This window comes from Microtus pennsylvanicus, chromosome 22 (genome assembly GCF_037038515.1).
Source record: "Microtus pennsylvanicus isolate mMicPen1 chromosome 22, mMicPen1.hap1, whole genome shotgun sequence".
Taxonomy (NCBI): domain Eukaryota; kingdom Metazoa; phylum Chordata; class Mammalia; order Rodentia; family Cricetidae; genus Microtus; species Microtus pennsylvanicus.
In genome coordinates, this window is record NC_134600.1 from 4,330,316 (window position 1) to 4,347,709 (window position 17,394).

General features: G+C 44.5%; 1 protein-coding gene across 1 annotated transcript in view; it reads left to right on the forward strand.

Annotated features, from left to right (window-relative positions):
* The window catches only part of Pgap1 (post-GPI attachment to proteins inositol deacylase 1), a 64,102-nt gene that overhangs the window by 40,674 nt on the left and 6,034 nt on the right, over positions 1–17,394 (forward strand). The window contains exons 20-26 of the mRNA XM_075956390.1: positions 4,348–4,441; positions 7,564–7,654; positions 9,175–9,372; positions 10,455–10,590; positions 12,098–12,148; positions 12,718–12,905; positions 16,431–16,535. Coding sequence (XP_075812505.1) covers positions 4,348–4,441; positions 7,564–7,654; positions 9,175–9,372; positions 10,455–10,590; positions 12,098–12,148; positions 12,718–12,905; positions 16,431–16,535 — 863 coding nt within the window. The remainder of the gene's footprint in view (positions 1–4,347; positions 4,442–7,563; positions 7,655–9,174; positions 9,373–10,454; positions 10,591–12,097; positions 12,149–12,717; positions 12,906–16,430; positions 16,536–17,394) is intronic.

Genomic DNA, 17,394 nt, shown 5'->3' on the forward strand with positions numbered 1-17,394 from the left:
ACTATATTATAACATGGCTTGGCCTATTAGCTCAGGCTTCTTATTAACTAACTCTTACATCTTAAATTAACCCATTTCTATTGGCTGTGGCCTACAGGTAAAGGTAAAGGTTCTAGCGTGTCTTTCTTCAGCTACATGGTGTCTCCTTGGCTCCACCTACTCTCTTTATATCTCTGTTTGGATTTCCCACCTGGCTTTATTCTGTCCTGCCATAGACCGAAACAGCTTTATTTATTATCCAAGCAAAGCAACACATATGCATAAGGACATCCCACATCAGCAGAGTAACTCTCTCCCTGTCTCCTTCCATTGTCGGGGTTGGAGTCTCTGCAAGCATTGTGGCCAGCAGAATGAGGAGAAGGAAGTCTGGGTCACCATAACTCAGTGGACAAAAGGAAGTCTGGTTCGCCATAACTCAGTGGACAAAAGGAAGTCTGGTTCGCCATAACTCAGTGGACAAAAGGAAGTCTGGTTCGCCATAACTCAGTGGACAAAAGGAAGTCTGGTTCGCCATAACTCAGTGGACAAAAGGAAGTCTGGTTCGCCATAACTCAGTGGACAAAAGGAAGTCTGGTTCGCCATAACTCAGTGGACCAAAGGAAGTCTGGTTCGCCATAACTCAGTGGACCAAAGGAAGTCTGGTTCGCCATAACTCAGTGGACAAAAGGAAGTCTGGTTAGCCATAACTCAGTGGACAAAAGGAAGTCTGGTTCGCCATAACTCAGTGGACAGTTTGGGTTTAAATTACTAGAGTCTGACATTGGGTAGTTTATTTTACAACTATCTAAGCACAGCACAATTCGGAGAAAAGTTTCCTGTGATAAATTAACTTTTTGCGTACAACAAAAGCTTAAGACATGACTACATCAAAATTCTTGTAAGGCACAAGTAGCGTCGTCCATAAGGACAGGTTTTCTGGATTAACTGAGGAAACAGGCACAAGGTAAACAATGCTCCTGATCTGGGTCTGGGGAGGCTGGAGCTCTAGACGGACTGAGATAAACATCTGGGTCTTGGAAGGAGAGAGCTCTATATTGACTGAGATAAACATCTGGATCTGGGGGAGGAGAGAGCTCTAGATTGACTGAGATAAACGTAAGAGTGGGGGGGAGGCTAGGTCTCTAGTTTGACTAATATAAACATCCTGGTCTTGAGGAGGCAGTGTGGCCTGACGGCACAGACAGTGCAGAGGTCACCAGACCATTAACCACCTCTTTCCCAGCCTTCTGGACAGAAAGAGGTCATACATCCTCTACCCTCAACAAGACCACGCTCCACGTCTGGTGCTCATCTGTGAGCACAGTGAGCTCCGTGTCTTCTGCACATCTGCATGGCACGCGCACCCTCACACCCTCTCCCTCCTCAGCACCTGTTACTCCGTCTTGGTTTCCTTTTTCATCTTTTCCAGTTCCCAGCCATCTGTGTGCATGGATGCCTACATCACAAGCTGGGATCTACACAGGAGAAGAAATGCGCTCCTGCTTTGAATCTTTTTGAGCTTGCGTCACCTTGCTCTATCTCTAGATCCATACGTTTCCCTGCAGATTTCATAATTTCTCCTGTTTCCAGTCAGGTAGAATTCTGTTATCTATATGTAATCTATGTATGGAACATTACCCACTTATCTGTTCACGAGCTTGCTCTGCCCCGTTGTGATTGTGGGTGGAGCGGCAGTGGGCACAGGCGTGCAAGCTTGACATGATTCTTTTTCTACTTTTTTCATGAATTAAATCTGTTCTTGGGCCGTTCCTGATTACTCCCACCCCACGGTTACTTACTAACCACTCCCCATATGATGAGAGAAAAGAAATGTTGAGGAGGAATTAAGAATAACCACTTGAGAGAAATTTCAGCCTTTAGATAGATGACTTTTTTCATAGAATTATTTTTTTCTGAGAAAGAAGAGATTGCATCTTTAGTATGGTCCCCGGAGAGAGGACAAACAGCAGCCGACGAATTCCTTCAGCTGCAGTCACTACAGGAAGGAAATCCGGTGCTACCTAAAATCTCGGTTTTAAGAACTTCAAGTTTTTACCTTTGACATACACTTCCAATTCTAAGCAAACACCGTGCCAGGTAAAAAGCCAAAAGTATTAGCTCTAAAGACCAGCTTCTGATTACTGATGTTGTACCTTACGGACCAGCTAGATTCCAGCCTAGTACAGCATGCTTCTAACAATGCCCTTCGTTGTTAAAAGCAATCTTGTGTTCAGAACACACAGTAGGACTCTGTCCAGGGTTCTAGAGACAGTGAAGGATGCCTGTGACTGGTAACGATTCCTGTTTTCCATCACTTGTGTATGTCAGTTACCATTTCAAGTAGTTGCGTAGTGTGGATGCACTTAGCGAAGCCTTCGCCCCGGGCGGTCAATGCTGTTCATCTCTTGCTGATGGAGGGAGAAAGGTCAGAGAGTGTAGTAATAAGGAGCGGCGGCGGGGCTGCGTCCCCAAACACCCCAGCCGCCTGCCCTGCCCGGCTAGCTTATGCCCCGAAATAATTACACGGACACTGTATTCTTTTAAACACTGCTCTGGCCCATTTCTATCTAGCCTCTTCTAGGCTAATTCTCACATATCAATTTAGCCCATTTCTAATCATCTGTGTAGCGCCCCTAGGTGCGCTTACCGGGAAGATTCTAGCCTAAGTCCATCCTGGGGTCGGAGCTTCATAGTGTGCGTCTTCCCTGGAGCAGGTAGCATGGCGTCTCTGCTGCGTCTGCTCTGGAGAGCAGAGCTGCAGAGTCTGACCTCACTTCCTCTTCCTCCCAGCGCTCTGCTCTGTTTACTCCACCCACCTAAGGGTGGGCCTATCCAATGGGCCTAGCAGTTTCTTTATTGCTTAGCCAAAGAAATCAACAGATTGATATATGACACTCCCACATCAAGAGAGCCTTGTGCCAGGACAGACAGCCCAGTGAGACGGACAGCTGGACGTAACTGTGAGCCCTCTAGGCTGCTTAACTCCCCTGCTATACTCTCCGTGATCAAGTTCCAGGGATGCTACTGCCTCAGCCCCCTGTGTGGCCACACGCAAGCTTTCCTTCTGCTCTCTGTAACTAGAGGGTTCTTTACGTTTTCCTTTGACATTAGCTGCAGTGAATGTTGTTTAGGTTGATTGGCTGAAAAATGGCCTTTTCTACCTTCGTCATTTTTCTCTTCCTTCCACTAAAGCTATAAGCTGAGCATGGGCTATGCATCTGCATCATTTTCTGATCTCCTTTGACCCGGAAGCCTCTTCCCTATCAACATTTCTAACCGCAGAAGGCTCTTGGTCTCTGAACCTAAACCTGTTTTGCCTGCTAAGTGGGGAAGAAACTCCTTCAGAGGACCTGGGGGGCTGGGACGTGAGATGGTGCCTGTGAAATGCCTCTTCCAGTCCCGAAACACTAAACACCCAGCAAACCTGTCTTAAATAGTGCAAAAACCAGGAAGATGCTGCACTTTTTGAAGTTTTGTGCACTGTTTTGTGTTAGGCTTCAACTTCCATAGGCTGTTATCAGGTTACCAGATAGTGTGTGTTATGAAGGGACTCTGTGGAATGGAGGGAAACTCGAAGCTAAATTAATTTTAGCATTATGAGAAGTACTTAATGCGCCTGTATAAAAATATCACAACCGAGCCTCTCATTTTGCTTAGTTATCATATGCCAATGGAGCCATTTACTCAACATCATTTTTAGTACCGTCTACCGTAAGCAGGGTAATGCCCTCTTGAAGCCCTGGAACATACGGTTGTGAGCTTAGGCTACGTGAAGTTCAAGTGTCGTGGGATTTCCGCATTTAGAGAAGGTTCATAGTGGCCGCTGTGGATTTCTGATGGCTTATCTCGAGAGAGCTGGCGTTCTAACTGCTCTAACCAGGGGCTGTACCTCTATAACCACCTGTAAGCACTGGTATTGTCCCCCTTTTATTGATAAGCACACAGGTGAAATAAGTTAACCATTCAAACATTTGTAGTGGTACAAGGTACGGAGCTCCCCATACCCGAATTCTTCTGCACTTAAAATAGGGATGAAAATCACTTCCAAGGGTTGTTTTTTGAGAGCATGAGATAATGCATACAAGGTGTCAGGCGTCTTCACTGAACCCTGGGTGCTCAGTAAGGATGCCGTGAAAAGTACCGTGTGCCGTGGGAATTCATCTGTGCCTCTGCTGAGAAACTCAGCTGTTTCTATGACGCTATTCATTATTAATGTTTGTTTCCTTAGAGTTTTGATGCTCCTTACTAGAAATAAGGGATGTGGCCCAGCCAGGGAAAGTGCAAAGTAAAGAATAACCTTTTTATCCTGTGTGAAAGTTTCAGCAGCATCCATGTTCCGTCGCTGACGTTGGTCTGCCTGTTTTCCAGGTAGTTAGATTTCACGGTGGAGCTTATCCCGCCTACGTGGTGTCTAGCATCATGCTTGCTTATGGAGGACAGTTGGCTTCTCTCCTCTCAACAGGTAAAAGTCCCAACACCGTCAGAGTTAGTTTTGCTTTCGGTGTTAAAGTAGAGCCGTTGTTAGTTCTGTGGCATTTTCCCTGTGGATTTTGTTTGGTTTTGTTTTTTCCGGTACTGGAGATCAAAACTAAATCTTGTGCAGTCTAAGAACTGCCACTCGGCTTTATTATTCCCAAGGTCATATATATTTAGGTTATGCTGAATTGGACGGCACAATAAGAAAGTTCTTAGGATTAGCTGCCGCCACTGTCCTTGGAAACTCCAGGATGGTATGTGGCTTTGTGACCAGTCTTCAGGTCTTTACGGTGTTTTCAGTACCTTTGCCTTCCTCTCCTCCCCTTCCTCTCCTCTCCTCCCTCTTTTCCTCTCCTCCCCTTCCTATCCTCTCCTCCCTCCCCTTTCCTCTCCTCCTTCTTCCTTTTCTCTCCTCCCTCCCCTTCCTCTCTTCCTCTTCCTCTCCTCCCTCCCCTTCCTCTCCCTCCCTTTCCTTTTCTCCCTCCACTCCTTTCTTCTCCCTCCCCTTCCTTTCCTCTCCTCCCTCCCCTTCCTTTCCTCTCCTCCCTCCCCTTCCTCTCCTCCTCTTCCTCACCTCCCTCCCCTTCCTTTCCTCTCCTCCCTCCCCTTCCTCTCCTCCTCTTCCTCTCCTCCTCTTCCTCTCCTCCCTCCCCTTCCTTTCCTCGCCTCCCTCCCCTTCCTTTCCTCGCCTCCCTCCCCTTCCTTTCCTCTCCTTCCTCCCCTTCCTCTCCTCCTCTTCCTCTCCTCCCTCCCCTTCCTTTCCTCACCTTCCCTCCCCTCCCTCCCCTCCCTCTCCTCTCTCTCCTCCCTCCCCTCCCTCCCCTTCCTTTGCTCCCTCCCTTTCCTTTCCTCTCCTCCCTCATTCCCCTAGCCTTTTTGTCCTAAACTTTAAACCAATGCTTCATTACCAAACACTTTAAAACTCTTACACATGGCGGAAGAAGACACAAGATACAGTCACTGCTGCCTGGCCTTGCAGGGGAAGGTGGGGAGATCTTAGCCTCACTTCTTCCCTCTCTCCCATTCACTGCTGTTGCCCAGAGGCCTCCAGAGCCAGCAAAGTGAAGGACAGAGCGGCTGTGAAGAGATGCAGAATATGGTTCCCAAGAGGCTAACTCCTGGACAGTCTCAAAGGAGAGGGGAGGTGGGAGAAGAGTGAGGCCAAGCTACAGAAAGCCAGGAATCTTCCCCACCATTTGTGTGTGCCAAACCTTCTTCTGACTACTCCGTTCTTGTAAAGCCCTTCACGAAACTTCAGTGGCCTTTGCGAATTTATTGTTCATATTTAATCTGCTAACCCATATTCTGCAGAGAGGAAAGAAATGTGGTCTGCCCCAGAACCATCCATAAAAAAAAAAAAACAACTGGTGTTTTGCCTGCATGTATGTCTGTATGAGGGTGTCAGATTCCCTGGAACTGGAGTTACAGACAGGTGTGAGCTGCCATGTGGGTGCTGGGAATTGAACCCGGGTCCTCTGGAAGAGCAGCTTATGCTCCTATGACTGAGCCATCTCTCCAGCCCCAGAACCAGCCTTTTTTTAAAAAAAAAATACGATACAAAGTATTAAATACTGTAACTGATTTATATAACTGAAGTATATTATAATTGATTTTCCCCTAGTCTCCCCCTTCCATCTTTTGGGACCCCCCCTTTCGTGTCACATGACCCAGTGTAGTCTTCCCCTGCCCCCTCAGTGCCTTTTCACTCTTGGTCTCCTCTGCATTTTAGGCCCCACCCCTGTTCGCACCCACTTACACGCATGCACACACGCGTGCAAACTAGGCTCTTCATAGGGAGCACATGCAACTGCTGTCTTCCCAGTTCCAGACCTAGCCTCGTAATGGTGGAGCTAGTCTGGAAGTGTGACGTCAGCCAGGCCCTTAGGGTGCACGTTGGTCTTTGGAAAGAGACTTCGTACTGCTTTGTTGCCGCAGACTGATAATTGGTTCCGAATCGCAGAGAACTTGCCCGGGCTGTCTGTGGAGACGCTTGGACATTGGAAACTAGCTCTTCTAGAGGATTTAAATGTATGAGCAGGTCTCAAACAAACGAAGGGACCACTGTGCACCAAGTATGCAAATCCCAAGTCACCTGCAGACGGTACCCACTGCAGTGAGCCCAGTAAACGACAGTATGCTAATAAGGAAGTGGAGAGATTGCAACCGCCATGCAAATCTGTGGGAAACAGTCTGACCGTTCCTCAGCTGATGAGCAGGGTTGCCTTGTAACCCAGCACCTCTGTTCTCAGGAACACGCCAAGGAGAACTGAAAGCCTTCATTCACATAAGAACGTTCACAAGTGTCCACAGTAGTTCTATTCATAATAGCAAAGCAGTCGCTGAAAAGATGCGTTCACCAATAAAAAGAAAGAAGGGCCGAGGGTGTCGCTCAGTGGTAGGGTGCTTGCCCAATGGCTCTCACTGCGTTTGGTTCCTAACACCCCCCAAAATCAATCAATCAATCTATCTATCTATCTATCTATCTATCTATCTATCTATCTATCTATCTATCTATCTATATTAATATATTAATTTAATATATAATATTAAAATATAGTTGAATCTTGACAAGTATTGATTGAAAGAAGCTGATGACAAAGATCACATAGCCTATGATTCCATTAACATCACATGCCCAGAATACGGACGTCTTGAATGACAGCATTTAGATTAGTGACTGCCAAATGGTGGCTAATTTCAAAGCAGACATTGTCTCTAAGGTGATGAAAATGTCCCGAGACTGACTGTATGTGAGGAGGCATGACCAAATACACTAAAAGTCCTTGAACCTATGGACTGTGATGGATGGATTCTGTGGCATAGGAATTGTATCTCAATAAAGCTGTTCTTAGAGTCACCCGCTGATGTTTATAGAAACACTGTAAAGCCCTGGCCTTGACATCTCCCCTTGCTTGATGAAGGCTCACTGTGTGGGCTGCGGTGACCCTTCCCAGGAGGACTCTCTGTGGTAGGACGAGAGCCCCTGGAGTTTCCGGTGTGCAGTGCTCTTCTTTTGTTGTGTGTTACGTTGGCATTCAGAGATAACGTACATTTGTTTAATTACTGTGATTTCCTCATAGCCCACAAATGATTTTCTTTAATCCCCAGGTTATTGCTTAGAATACGCAACCATATTGGATAAAGAGGCCAAACCATACAGAGTGGACCCTTTTGTGATTATGATAAAGTTTCTGTTGGGGTAAGTTGTATTATCTGTGATAGTGATTTAATTTTGTTTGTAAGATAATTGTGTTTTTATTCCATAATGTAGTATGAATTTTTATATGTATTTGGCAATTGATTCTTTTTTATTAAACTGGAACTTTTAGGGGAAAAAAAGCCCAATGTATCTATTAACATTTATTCCCAGTAATGTGATCATTTCAAAAGTAATTGCAGACTTTTATATATAAGTAATTATATATTATATGTGTCTAAAAATCTAAAGCTTAAAGTTTAACCGGGTTAATATCTGTTACTGATTTTCTCACATTTGGTCATTTTTTACTTTTATCCTGTCATTCTAAACAGCTCTTGACTTCCTGACTTTAAACATGTAAATACTGTGTTAGTTCATGCTGCAAGCAATTGATAGGAGTAAGGTGGCTCCCAGGCCCTTGGTCTTGGATACTTAAAGGATTATGAGCCAAGGCCTGGGACGTTTGCTTGGTGGGTAAAAGTACTTACTGCAGAGAGTGTGAAAAAGCGGTTGTGGATCCCAGCACTCGGGAGGCAGAGGCAGGCAGATCTCTGTGAGTTCGAGGCCAGCCTGGTCTACAAGAGCTAGTTCCACGACAGGAACCAAAAAGCTACGGAGAAACCCTGTCTCGAAAAATCCAAAAAAAAAAAAGTGGTTGTGGCTGTGTTTGCTTGTAAAACCCCATTGTTGAGTGGCCAAGGATAGCCGGCTCCCAAGAGCTTGCTGGCTAAAATGGCAAGCCACCAGTTTGGTGACAGACCCTCTCCTAAGGGAAGAAGGCATAGAGCTGTAGAGGAAGGTGTTCAGTACCCTCCTCTGGCTACCATACACACCGCGCACACACACACACATACACACGCGTACGCACATGCACATTGCACACACATACACACACGCGTACACACCCATACACACATGCACACACATACACACACGCACACGCGTACACACACACACATACACATGCATACGCACATGCACATTGCACACACATACACACATGCACACGCATACACACCCATACACACATGCACACACATACACACGAGTACGCACATGCACATTGCACACACATACGCACACGCACACACGTACACACACACACATACACATGCGTACGCACATGCACATTGCGCACACATACACACATGCACACGCGTACACACCCATACACACATGCACACACATACACACGCGTACACACCCATACACACATGCACACACGTGGAAGGGAATGAAGTAAAAGCCATGCGTACTTGGACACACTTGTAATCTCAGCATGCAGAAGGTAGAGGCAGGAAGAGCTGTCCTTCAAAGCTAGCCTGAGCTACATAAGTGCTTATCTGAAAAACAAACGAGAAATAATTAAGATTTGTTTTCAGTATATTTTGCAAACTGTCTTGGCCCTTTAAAGCTTCTAACAGACGGGCTGAACATCTCAAATAGAAAGTCAAACACTAGTGTTGGGCATTTTGGTTTGTTTTGCTTCTATTTTTATGGTTCCTTTGTCCATTTTCCAGGTATAGATGGTTTAAGGACTTATGGGATGGACTGTTTCTACCGGAATTAGAGGCCATCGTTCTAACCAGTCAGAGTATGTGCTTCCCTCTGGTGTCCTTGATTCTCTTTCTGCTCGGAACTTGCACCGCGTACTGGAGTGGTCTACTCTCTTCTGCATCTGTGCAGCTCCTTTCCTCGCTGTGGCTAGCTCTCAAAGGGTAAGGTCGTCCTCAAAGCGTTCTTACTCCTCCTAGCGGAGAAAATATTGGGGCGGGAGTGCAGCCTGGCGGAAGAGCTTGTGCCTAGTGTATGCCAGGACCTGAACTTGGTCCTCAGCACTGAAAAGTCAGGAGGAGGAGAGAGGAGGGGCAAAGTCTGAAATCATATGTACGTACAGACATATTCCAGTAGGAAACCTTACAACCTTTAGTTGTCTCTTATTTTGTAAGGACTCTCACTTCTGTTATCAAACTTAACGGCAGAGGATGTCAGTCTTGGCCTTTACCATCTGATGGATTAAGGCCCTAAAAACAGCCTGGTTGTATTACAGGCCCAAAGTCAGTTTGAATTTAAACTTACTAGTGGCTTTTCTGATAAATTGCCAATCTAGTTCTCTTTTGACTCCGCCACGCCGGGTGACTGTGATGTGGTTTCCTGTCACACGGGAGGTCATAGATGCTGCTGCTTCCTTCACCATTCAGAGGAGGGGGGGTCTCGGGTTTCTGTTATTGAGACCCCAGGCTCACAGGAGGAAGGACTGGGCATGCCTTAATAATCGTCCTGTTCCTTTCCTGGTACGAGTTCCAGGCATAGTACAAACCGTCCTCACAGTGTGTAGAGCTGCTGTTCCCGCTCTTCTTTGCTGAGAAACATGTTATGTTTCCTTTGTGTTTGTTTTGGACACAGTTTGGGTTCATAGTTTTCTCTGTGTCCCTCGTATACTAATAACTCGGCAGCTGAGGAGCCGGTAGAGCCTTCCGTCGGAAATGCTCAGCCAGAGACGGTTCCAACTCCAGACTTTCTTAGAGTTTGAAATGTTCGCATATACGTTAGGAAGAATCTTGGGGATGGCACCGGGATCCAAGTACGATATGCATTTGTTTCACATTGCTTTGTCTACGTAACTTGAAGCTTATTTTACAGTTTCCTCAACACACCCGTGTTCTGGCTCTGGCCTGGCGTCCGCGGTCGCGACTTAGAATGCTCCTCTTGTCGCGTGTGTGGCCCTTGGCCGATACATCGTCTCCTTCTTCTGTGGGCGGTTGGATTTCAGAAGAAAACTTTGTTCCTTTTATTCTAGACCTGTTGAGCTTCCCAAAGATGTCAGGGCGACGGCCTCAGACTTGCCTTTTGCGACATGTGTCTTTCTCATCGTGAGCTGGACCACCTGTGGGGCCCTCTCTATCCTGCTGTCTTACCTGTACTATGTGTTTAAGGTACGTCGGCTCAGTAAAGCCAGAGGCCCGGGCTCAGTATCCGGCACCTATAGAAGCCCCACAGGCATTATTAATCAACATTGTGATTACTCCTGAATGCAACCCTCTAGTAAGTCAGAAAGTTGGTGTAAAGGTTTTTTTTTAATTTTAATTTTTTTTTATATCTTGGTTATTTAACTTGTATTTAGTTAAGTATAGAATTGACATAACTGGTCTGAGTTGGGGGTTTGGTTAAAACAAAGGGAGAAGATATAATCTGTTTTAGGACACTTTTTGTTCTTAAGAGCATTAAATTTTTTATTTTTTTATTTTTTTTTTTTTTTGGTTTTACGAGACAGGGTTTCTCTGTGGTTTTGGAGCCTGTCCTGGAACTAGCTCTTGTAGACCAGGCTGGTCTCGAACTCACAGAGATCCGCCTGCCTCTGCCTCCCGAGTGCTGGGATTAAAGGCGTGCGCCACCACCGCCCGGCCGAGCATTAACTTTTTAAACCCTTTTTAGCATAGATTGACTCACTCACACCTTTCACACAAGGAGGGAACGGAAAAGTTAGTTTTAATCGAGTTGTCTGTCATGTCAGCGACTGCTGACATGTGTTGCTGAAGACTCGAAGGCAATGGTAACAATCCAGTGATGATTTTATTGCATAAACTAACAGCCTCGGGGGCTGGAGAGATGGCTCGGTGGTTAAGAGCATTGCCTGCTCTTCCAAAGGTACTGAGTTCAATTCCCGGCAACCACGTGGTGGCTCACAACCATCTGTAATGACATCTGGTGCCCTCTTCTGGCCTGCAGGCATGGAGGCTGAACACTCTGTGTACAAAACAAATAAATCTTTAAAAAAAAAAAGACTCACTAGACAAAAGTCCCTCAGATATTTAACTCGAGGGAAACAATAAATTTATAAAATTTTCTCAAAGTCTTGTAGATATTTTACCACTACATATACTGGGACATTTTCATATAATATTGACTATAATTAAACTTTGATCTATGAGGCATGTAAGATTGCTATAGGAAGCCCTTATTCAAGCATAAGTTCACAGGAGTTGAAATGTCTTTGCCTATTCTGGAAGTTTGTATTGTTTCTGTTTTGTGTTTTTCTTTTTAAACCCTTAAGTTAGCATCTGTTATGAGTTATCTTTCTTAGACTACTGTTTTCAAAGGCTTAAATGAGGCCTGGTTGCTTATATTTGTTGATGTTTTCATTATTGCTTATTTTTATTTTATGCACATGAGTGTTTTGTTTGCCCTGTGTGTGCAGTGCTCATCAAGGCCAGCAGAGTGCCTCAGAACCCCTGCATGTGGAGTCCTGGTGGCTCGAGCCCTGTGGAGCCTTGGAACGAAACCCAGGTCCTATGCAAGAGCAGTTAGTGCTCTTAACCACTGAGCCATCTCTCCAGCTCCGTTTTTGTATTTTTGAAAATTTTATAATGCTTCTTAGTTTGAAAAAAGTCTATTGTTTCGTTCCAAATACATGTGAAGTTAATGCCATCTTCTCTTCCCAAGGTCGTCCATCTGCAAGCCTGCCTGACGACATATAGAAACAGCCAGCAAGTGGTGAGCTTTGTCTCCTAAGCACTGCACACTGATAGAAAAGTCCGTGAGAAAATAGATGTCTGGGATTTTATTGTTGTGTTTTGAAGTCGTGAGGGCGGGCGTTAGGATTTTACAGTGTTTAAAAAGAATTGCGAATGTAAGTAACTTTAAGCAAAGGAATAGTAAAGTAAACCTGAACTTTCCTGTTTAACTTGCTCCTGGGCTACCTTCACCTTCAGCACTTTGCTGTTAAAAAGTACATTTTGAGTTATTACTAGCAGTAGAAAGAGAAGTCAGACACGTAGCTGAGCATGGTTACATATGCACCCGGAAGCCGAAGCAAGGGGATAGCTCGAGCCAGGGCAACAAAGCAAGATCTCATCAAAAAAGCAAGATCTCATCAAAGCAAGAATAAACTGTAGTGACTATAATAATTTTAAAGTACTTCGCAGACTAACTTCAGTATTTTACTTATGGTTGGTAATAAAAGATGATGTAGTCAAGCAGTGGACCATCATTGATTCTAAGTGATATCGTGAACTTATTTTGGTTTATTCCTAACTTGACATTCTCATGTGATCGCTTCCTAGAATCCCAAGCACTCGAGGAGAAGTGAGAAGAAGTCCAACCACTACAAAGACTCGTCGGTGCAGAGTCTCCGCCTGTCTGTCGAGGATGTTGAGGACAGTCTGCGCATGCACAGCACCGTGATCAACCTCCTGACCTGGGTGGTGCTGCTCAGCCTGCCGTCCCTCATCTATTGGCTAAAGAACCTTGGGTGCGTGATTGATGGACGGATTGCTTGTGTGGTTAGACACTAGCGCTCTCTCTGTAGAACCTTTCCGAATTCCTGATTAGAAATGGTCTCTAAAAATCAGCCGAAGGAAGCGATGTGCATTTTTTTTTTTTACCAACAAAAGTTTTTTTGTTTTTTTTTTAATTTAGAAACTTGTTTTATTATGTGTGGTATACAAGATAATGAGTTTGGTTGTGACATTTTCAGACATGCCTCTTACTCAGTGGAGGTCACCTTCTCTTGTCCCAGCTTCTCTTTTCCATTGGTCCCCTCTTCTTTCCAACAGGACTGTGTACAAACAGCCTTTTTTTAAAAAAAAGTAAAAAGCTCAGTAAAATACCTAGGAATAAACCTAACCAAGGAGGCTAAATGAAGCAGCGGTAAAATTTGTCTGGAAGTGCGATGGATTCCACATAGCCAGCGTGATCCCGAGCGAAAGGATCTGTGCACAGCGGGGCTGCCTGCAGATGATCGGTTCAGCAGTGCCGGCGGCTACTAAGTTATGAACGAGCATAGATGCTAATTGACAGAAATGAATGGAGACAATGTAACATGTGTGCACACACAATGGGGTACTCTTCAGCCAGAAAGACCGAAACTGTGTTGTTTGCAGGAAAATGGATGGAATTGGAAGGGTATCCTATGAAGTGAAGTGAACTAGACTCAGAAAAGTGAATTTGTTCTCTCTAATATGTGAAATTTAAGAAACAGATATGAAAGCACAGAAGGCTCTGTAGTATCCATTGGAGTTTTCCCAGAATCAGCTTGAGTCCGTAGGCTGCTTTGTATAAGGAACGATTTTTACAGTATTCTTCCTGCTGATCCGTAGGAGGTGTTTCAGTCTCTCGGGTTCCCTCGGTTTCTGTCTTTGGTGGTTTATAGGTTTCATTGCGGAGATCTTTAGCCTCCTTGGTTAATTCCTAGGTATTTTGCTGACATTTTAAAGGCTGTTTGTACATGGTTCTGTTTTTCTGACGTCACTCTTAGTGTGTTCACTACTGACAAAGAAACAGATGTTGGTCTTGTGTCTATGACATCATTCTCAGCATGTTCACTGCTGACATAGAAACAGATGTTGGTCTTGTGTCTATGACATCATTCTCAACGTGTTCACTGCTGACATAGAAACAGACGTTGGTCTTGTGTCTATGACATCATTCTCAGCGTGTTCACTGCTGACATAGAAACAGATGTTGGTCTTGTGTCTATGACATCATTCTCAGCGTGTTCACTGCTGACATAGAAACAGACGTTGGTCTTGTGTCTGTGACGTCACTCTCAGTGTGTTCACTGCTGACACCGAAACTGACGTTGGTCTTGTGTCTATGACGTCACACTCAGCGTGCTCACTACTGACATAGAGACAGGTGTTGGTCTTGTGTCTATGACGTCACACTCAGCGTGCTCACTACTGACATAGAGACAGGTGTTGGTCTTGTGTCTATGACGTCACACTCAGCATATTCACTACTGACACAGAAGCAGACGTTGGTCTTGTGTCTATGATGTCATTCTCAGCGTACTCACTACTGACACAGAAGCAGACGTTGGTCTTGTGTCTATGACATCACACTCAGCATGTTCACTACAGACATAGAAACAGACGTTGGTCTTGTGTCTATGACGTCATTCTCAGCATATTCACTACTGACACAGAAGCAGACGTTGGTCTTCATGTCTGTTACTTTGCTGAAAGTGTTTATCATATCTAAGAGTTTCCTGCTGGAATTTTGAGGGACTTTTAAGTATAAGATCATATTTTCTACTAATAGGGATAGCTTGACTCTTTTATTTTTATCCCTTTTATTTCATCTTCTTGCCTTAATGGTCTGACTGAAACTTTGAGCATTCTGTTGAGTAAGAGCAGCAGAGTAGACATCCTGCCATTGTCCTGGTTTCAGAAGAAGCCCTGGCAGCTTTTCTCCCCTCGGTGTAAAGTTCGCTCTCGGTTGGTCATGTCTGTCCTTTACTTTGCTGACCTGTTATCTTTGTAGTCTTGGATCCTTAGGGCTTTTTTCATGAGTGGATTCTGAATTCTCTCAAGGGCTTTTTTTTTTCCCATCTAATGAGACGATCCCATGGGTTTTGTCCTTTGTTTTATCCCTGCATTAGATCATGTTGTTTTATTTGTGTGTCTCGGCATCTTTGCACCCCTGGGTGGAAACTGGCCTGATTGCATCTTTTAACTGTGTTGTTGGGTTCAGCTTACAAGTATTTTATCGAGAATTTTTGTGTTGCTTCTTCCGAGAGAGATGGTCTATAGTCTCCTTTTTGTTGGCTCCTCAAGATCCGATCAATACTGTTTTGCAGACTGACAGTGTTCCTTCTCTTTTATGGATTGATTGACGAAAACGAATGTGTGTGTTTTAAAGTGCTGATTGAACCCGTTTACTCCTAGACTTTTCTGTGTTAGTTTGGCTCAGGGTTTGTCAGTATTGCTTACCATTGCGGAGAACCTACTCTTTATTTCCTCGCTCCCCTTTATTGTCCCTTGAGTCTCTAGCTCATTATTCCTAATGCTTACTTCTGTCTTGCAAAGACCTCTGTGTGCACCACTAGGTTGTTTGAGGTCTGTTTTTTAAATGTAGGCCTTTATAGCTATAACATTCCTGTTTGAACTTTCTTTGCATTATTCCAAAACTTCTAATAAGCGATGTTTTCATTTTCATGTGATTCTATGTTTTTTAATTTCCCTTGATTAAAGAAATCAATCCCACCGATCATACGGAATTGTATTGTTTAAGTTCCACATGCTTGTATGATTTCCGTGGTTTCTTTTGTTGTTGATTTCTAGTCTTGATCTGTAGAAGGGAGCTGCGGGCTGCTTCCCGCCGCCTGGCTCCCAGCCGCCTGGCTAGCTTATGCCCCGAAATAACAACACACAGATTGTATTCTTTTAAACACTGCCTGGCCCATTATATCTAGCCTCTTCTTGGCTAACTCTCACTTCTCGACTAGCCCATTTCTAATAATCTGTGTAGCACCACGAGGCAGTAGCTTACCGGGAATGATTCTAGCCTACATCCATCTTGGGCCTGAGCTTCATTGCATCTGACCCAGAGAGGAGAGGCATGGCAATTACCTCACTTCCCTTCTTCCCAGCATTCTGTTCTGTCTACTCCACCCACCTAAGGGATGGCCTATCAAATGGGCCAAGGCAGTTTGTTTATTAACCAATGACCTTCCTTCATCATTGTTCTATTATGATTTGGTAAGGAACAAAAAATTATTTTAGTGTCTTAAAATGAAGACTTGTTTTAAGCCCTAGCATGTGATCTGTTTTGGAGAAAGTTCTGTGGGCTGCCAAGTGTAGACATTTCCCAGCTGGTGGGTAAAATATGCTGTTGGCGGCGGCTAAGTATGTTGATATTTGAAGTAGTTAAATCTGGAATTTGACGGAAGGGTATGTGACTATATTGTCTCTGAACTTTTTGAAAATTAATTAATTTGATTCTGATCCTTTTATAGCTAACAGTCCTGCCTTATTGATCTGTCTTCTTATTCTAGGTATTATTTTAAACTTCAGCCCGACCCGTGCAAACCTCTGGTGTTTCTCCTTACTCCGGCTGTAGGGATTCTCGGAAATTCTTTCACAGTGACCGTAAAGTCAAGGTACAGTGGTTTACGTTGCGTCTTCATCTACTGCTGGCCTTTATCATTTTATTTCTCGAAGTATGCTTTTTATTTGTATTTAATTCGACTCTCTAAAAGTAAAACCATGGGTGATAGTGGTTTATATGCAAGTGTAGTTCATATGCAAATATATTCTGCTTGTTTTCTTAATTGTAGGAGTTTTGTTAGGAAATGGGTCAGTTATTTTCTTTTAAAACTTAACGCTTGGGGCTGGAGAGATGGCTCAGCAGTTAAGAGCATTGCCTGCTCTTCCAAAGGTTCTGAGTTCAATTCCCAGCAACCATATGGTGGCTCACAACCATCTTTAATGAGGTCTGGTGCCCTCTTCCGGCCTGCAGGCATACATGCAGACAGAATATTGTATACATAATAAGTAAGTAAATAAATAAATCTTAACTCTTAAGTGGTACAATATCTAAGATTTGACTTCCCAAAAGTATAGAAGTCATATATGTAGATGAACTTGAGACTGAATGATGTCCATTTGAGTCATCTGGGTAACGGGCGAGGGCTTTGTGCGCTTGGGCCTTTTATGTGGATGTGTTTGAGGTGCTCGTAACAACTCTTGGTCTTCTTGGAGCCTTTGCTCTGGGAGGCGCTTGCAGCTTGCATGGGAGCAGAAGTGTTGTTGCATGCCTGGGTCTGAACGCATGGGAGGGAAAGCAGGAGGCTCTGCAGCCAGGGCCATCCTCAGCCGTTTAGAATTGGTGGGCAGCCTGGGCTACATAGGCCCATGTCTGTAGTAAGGAGGGGTGTTCAAGTTCAAGTTCAAATACACCGCATAAATAAGCAAGAGCAAATCTTGACTTGGTCGTGTCGATAAGATTTACCTCTAGCC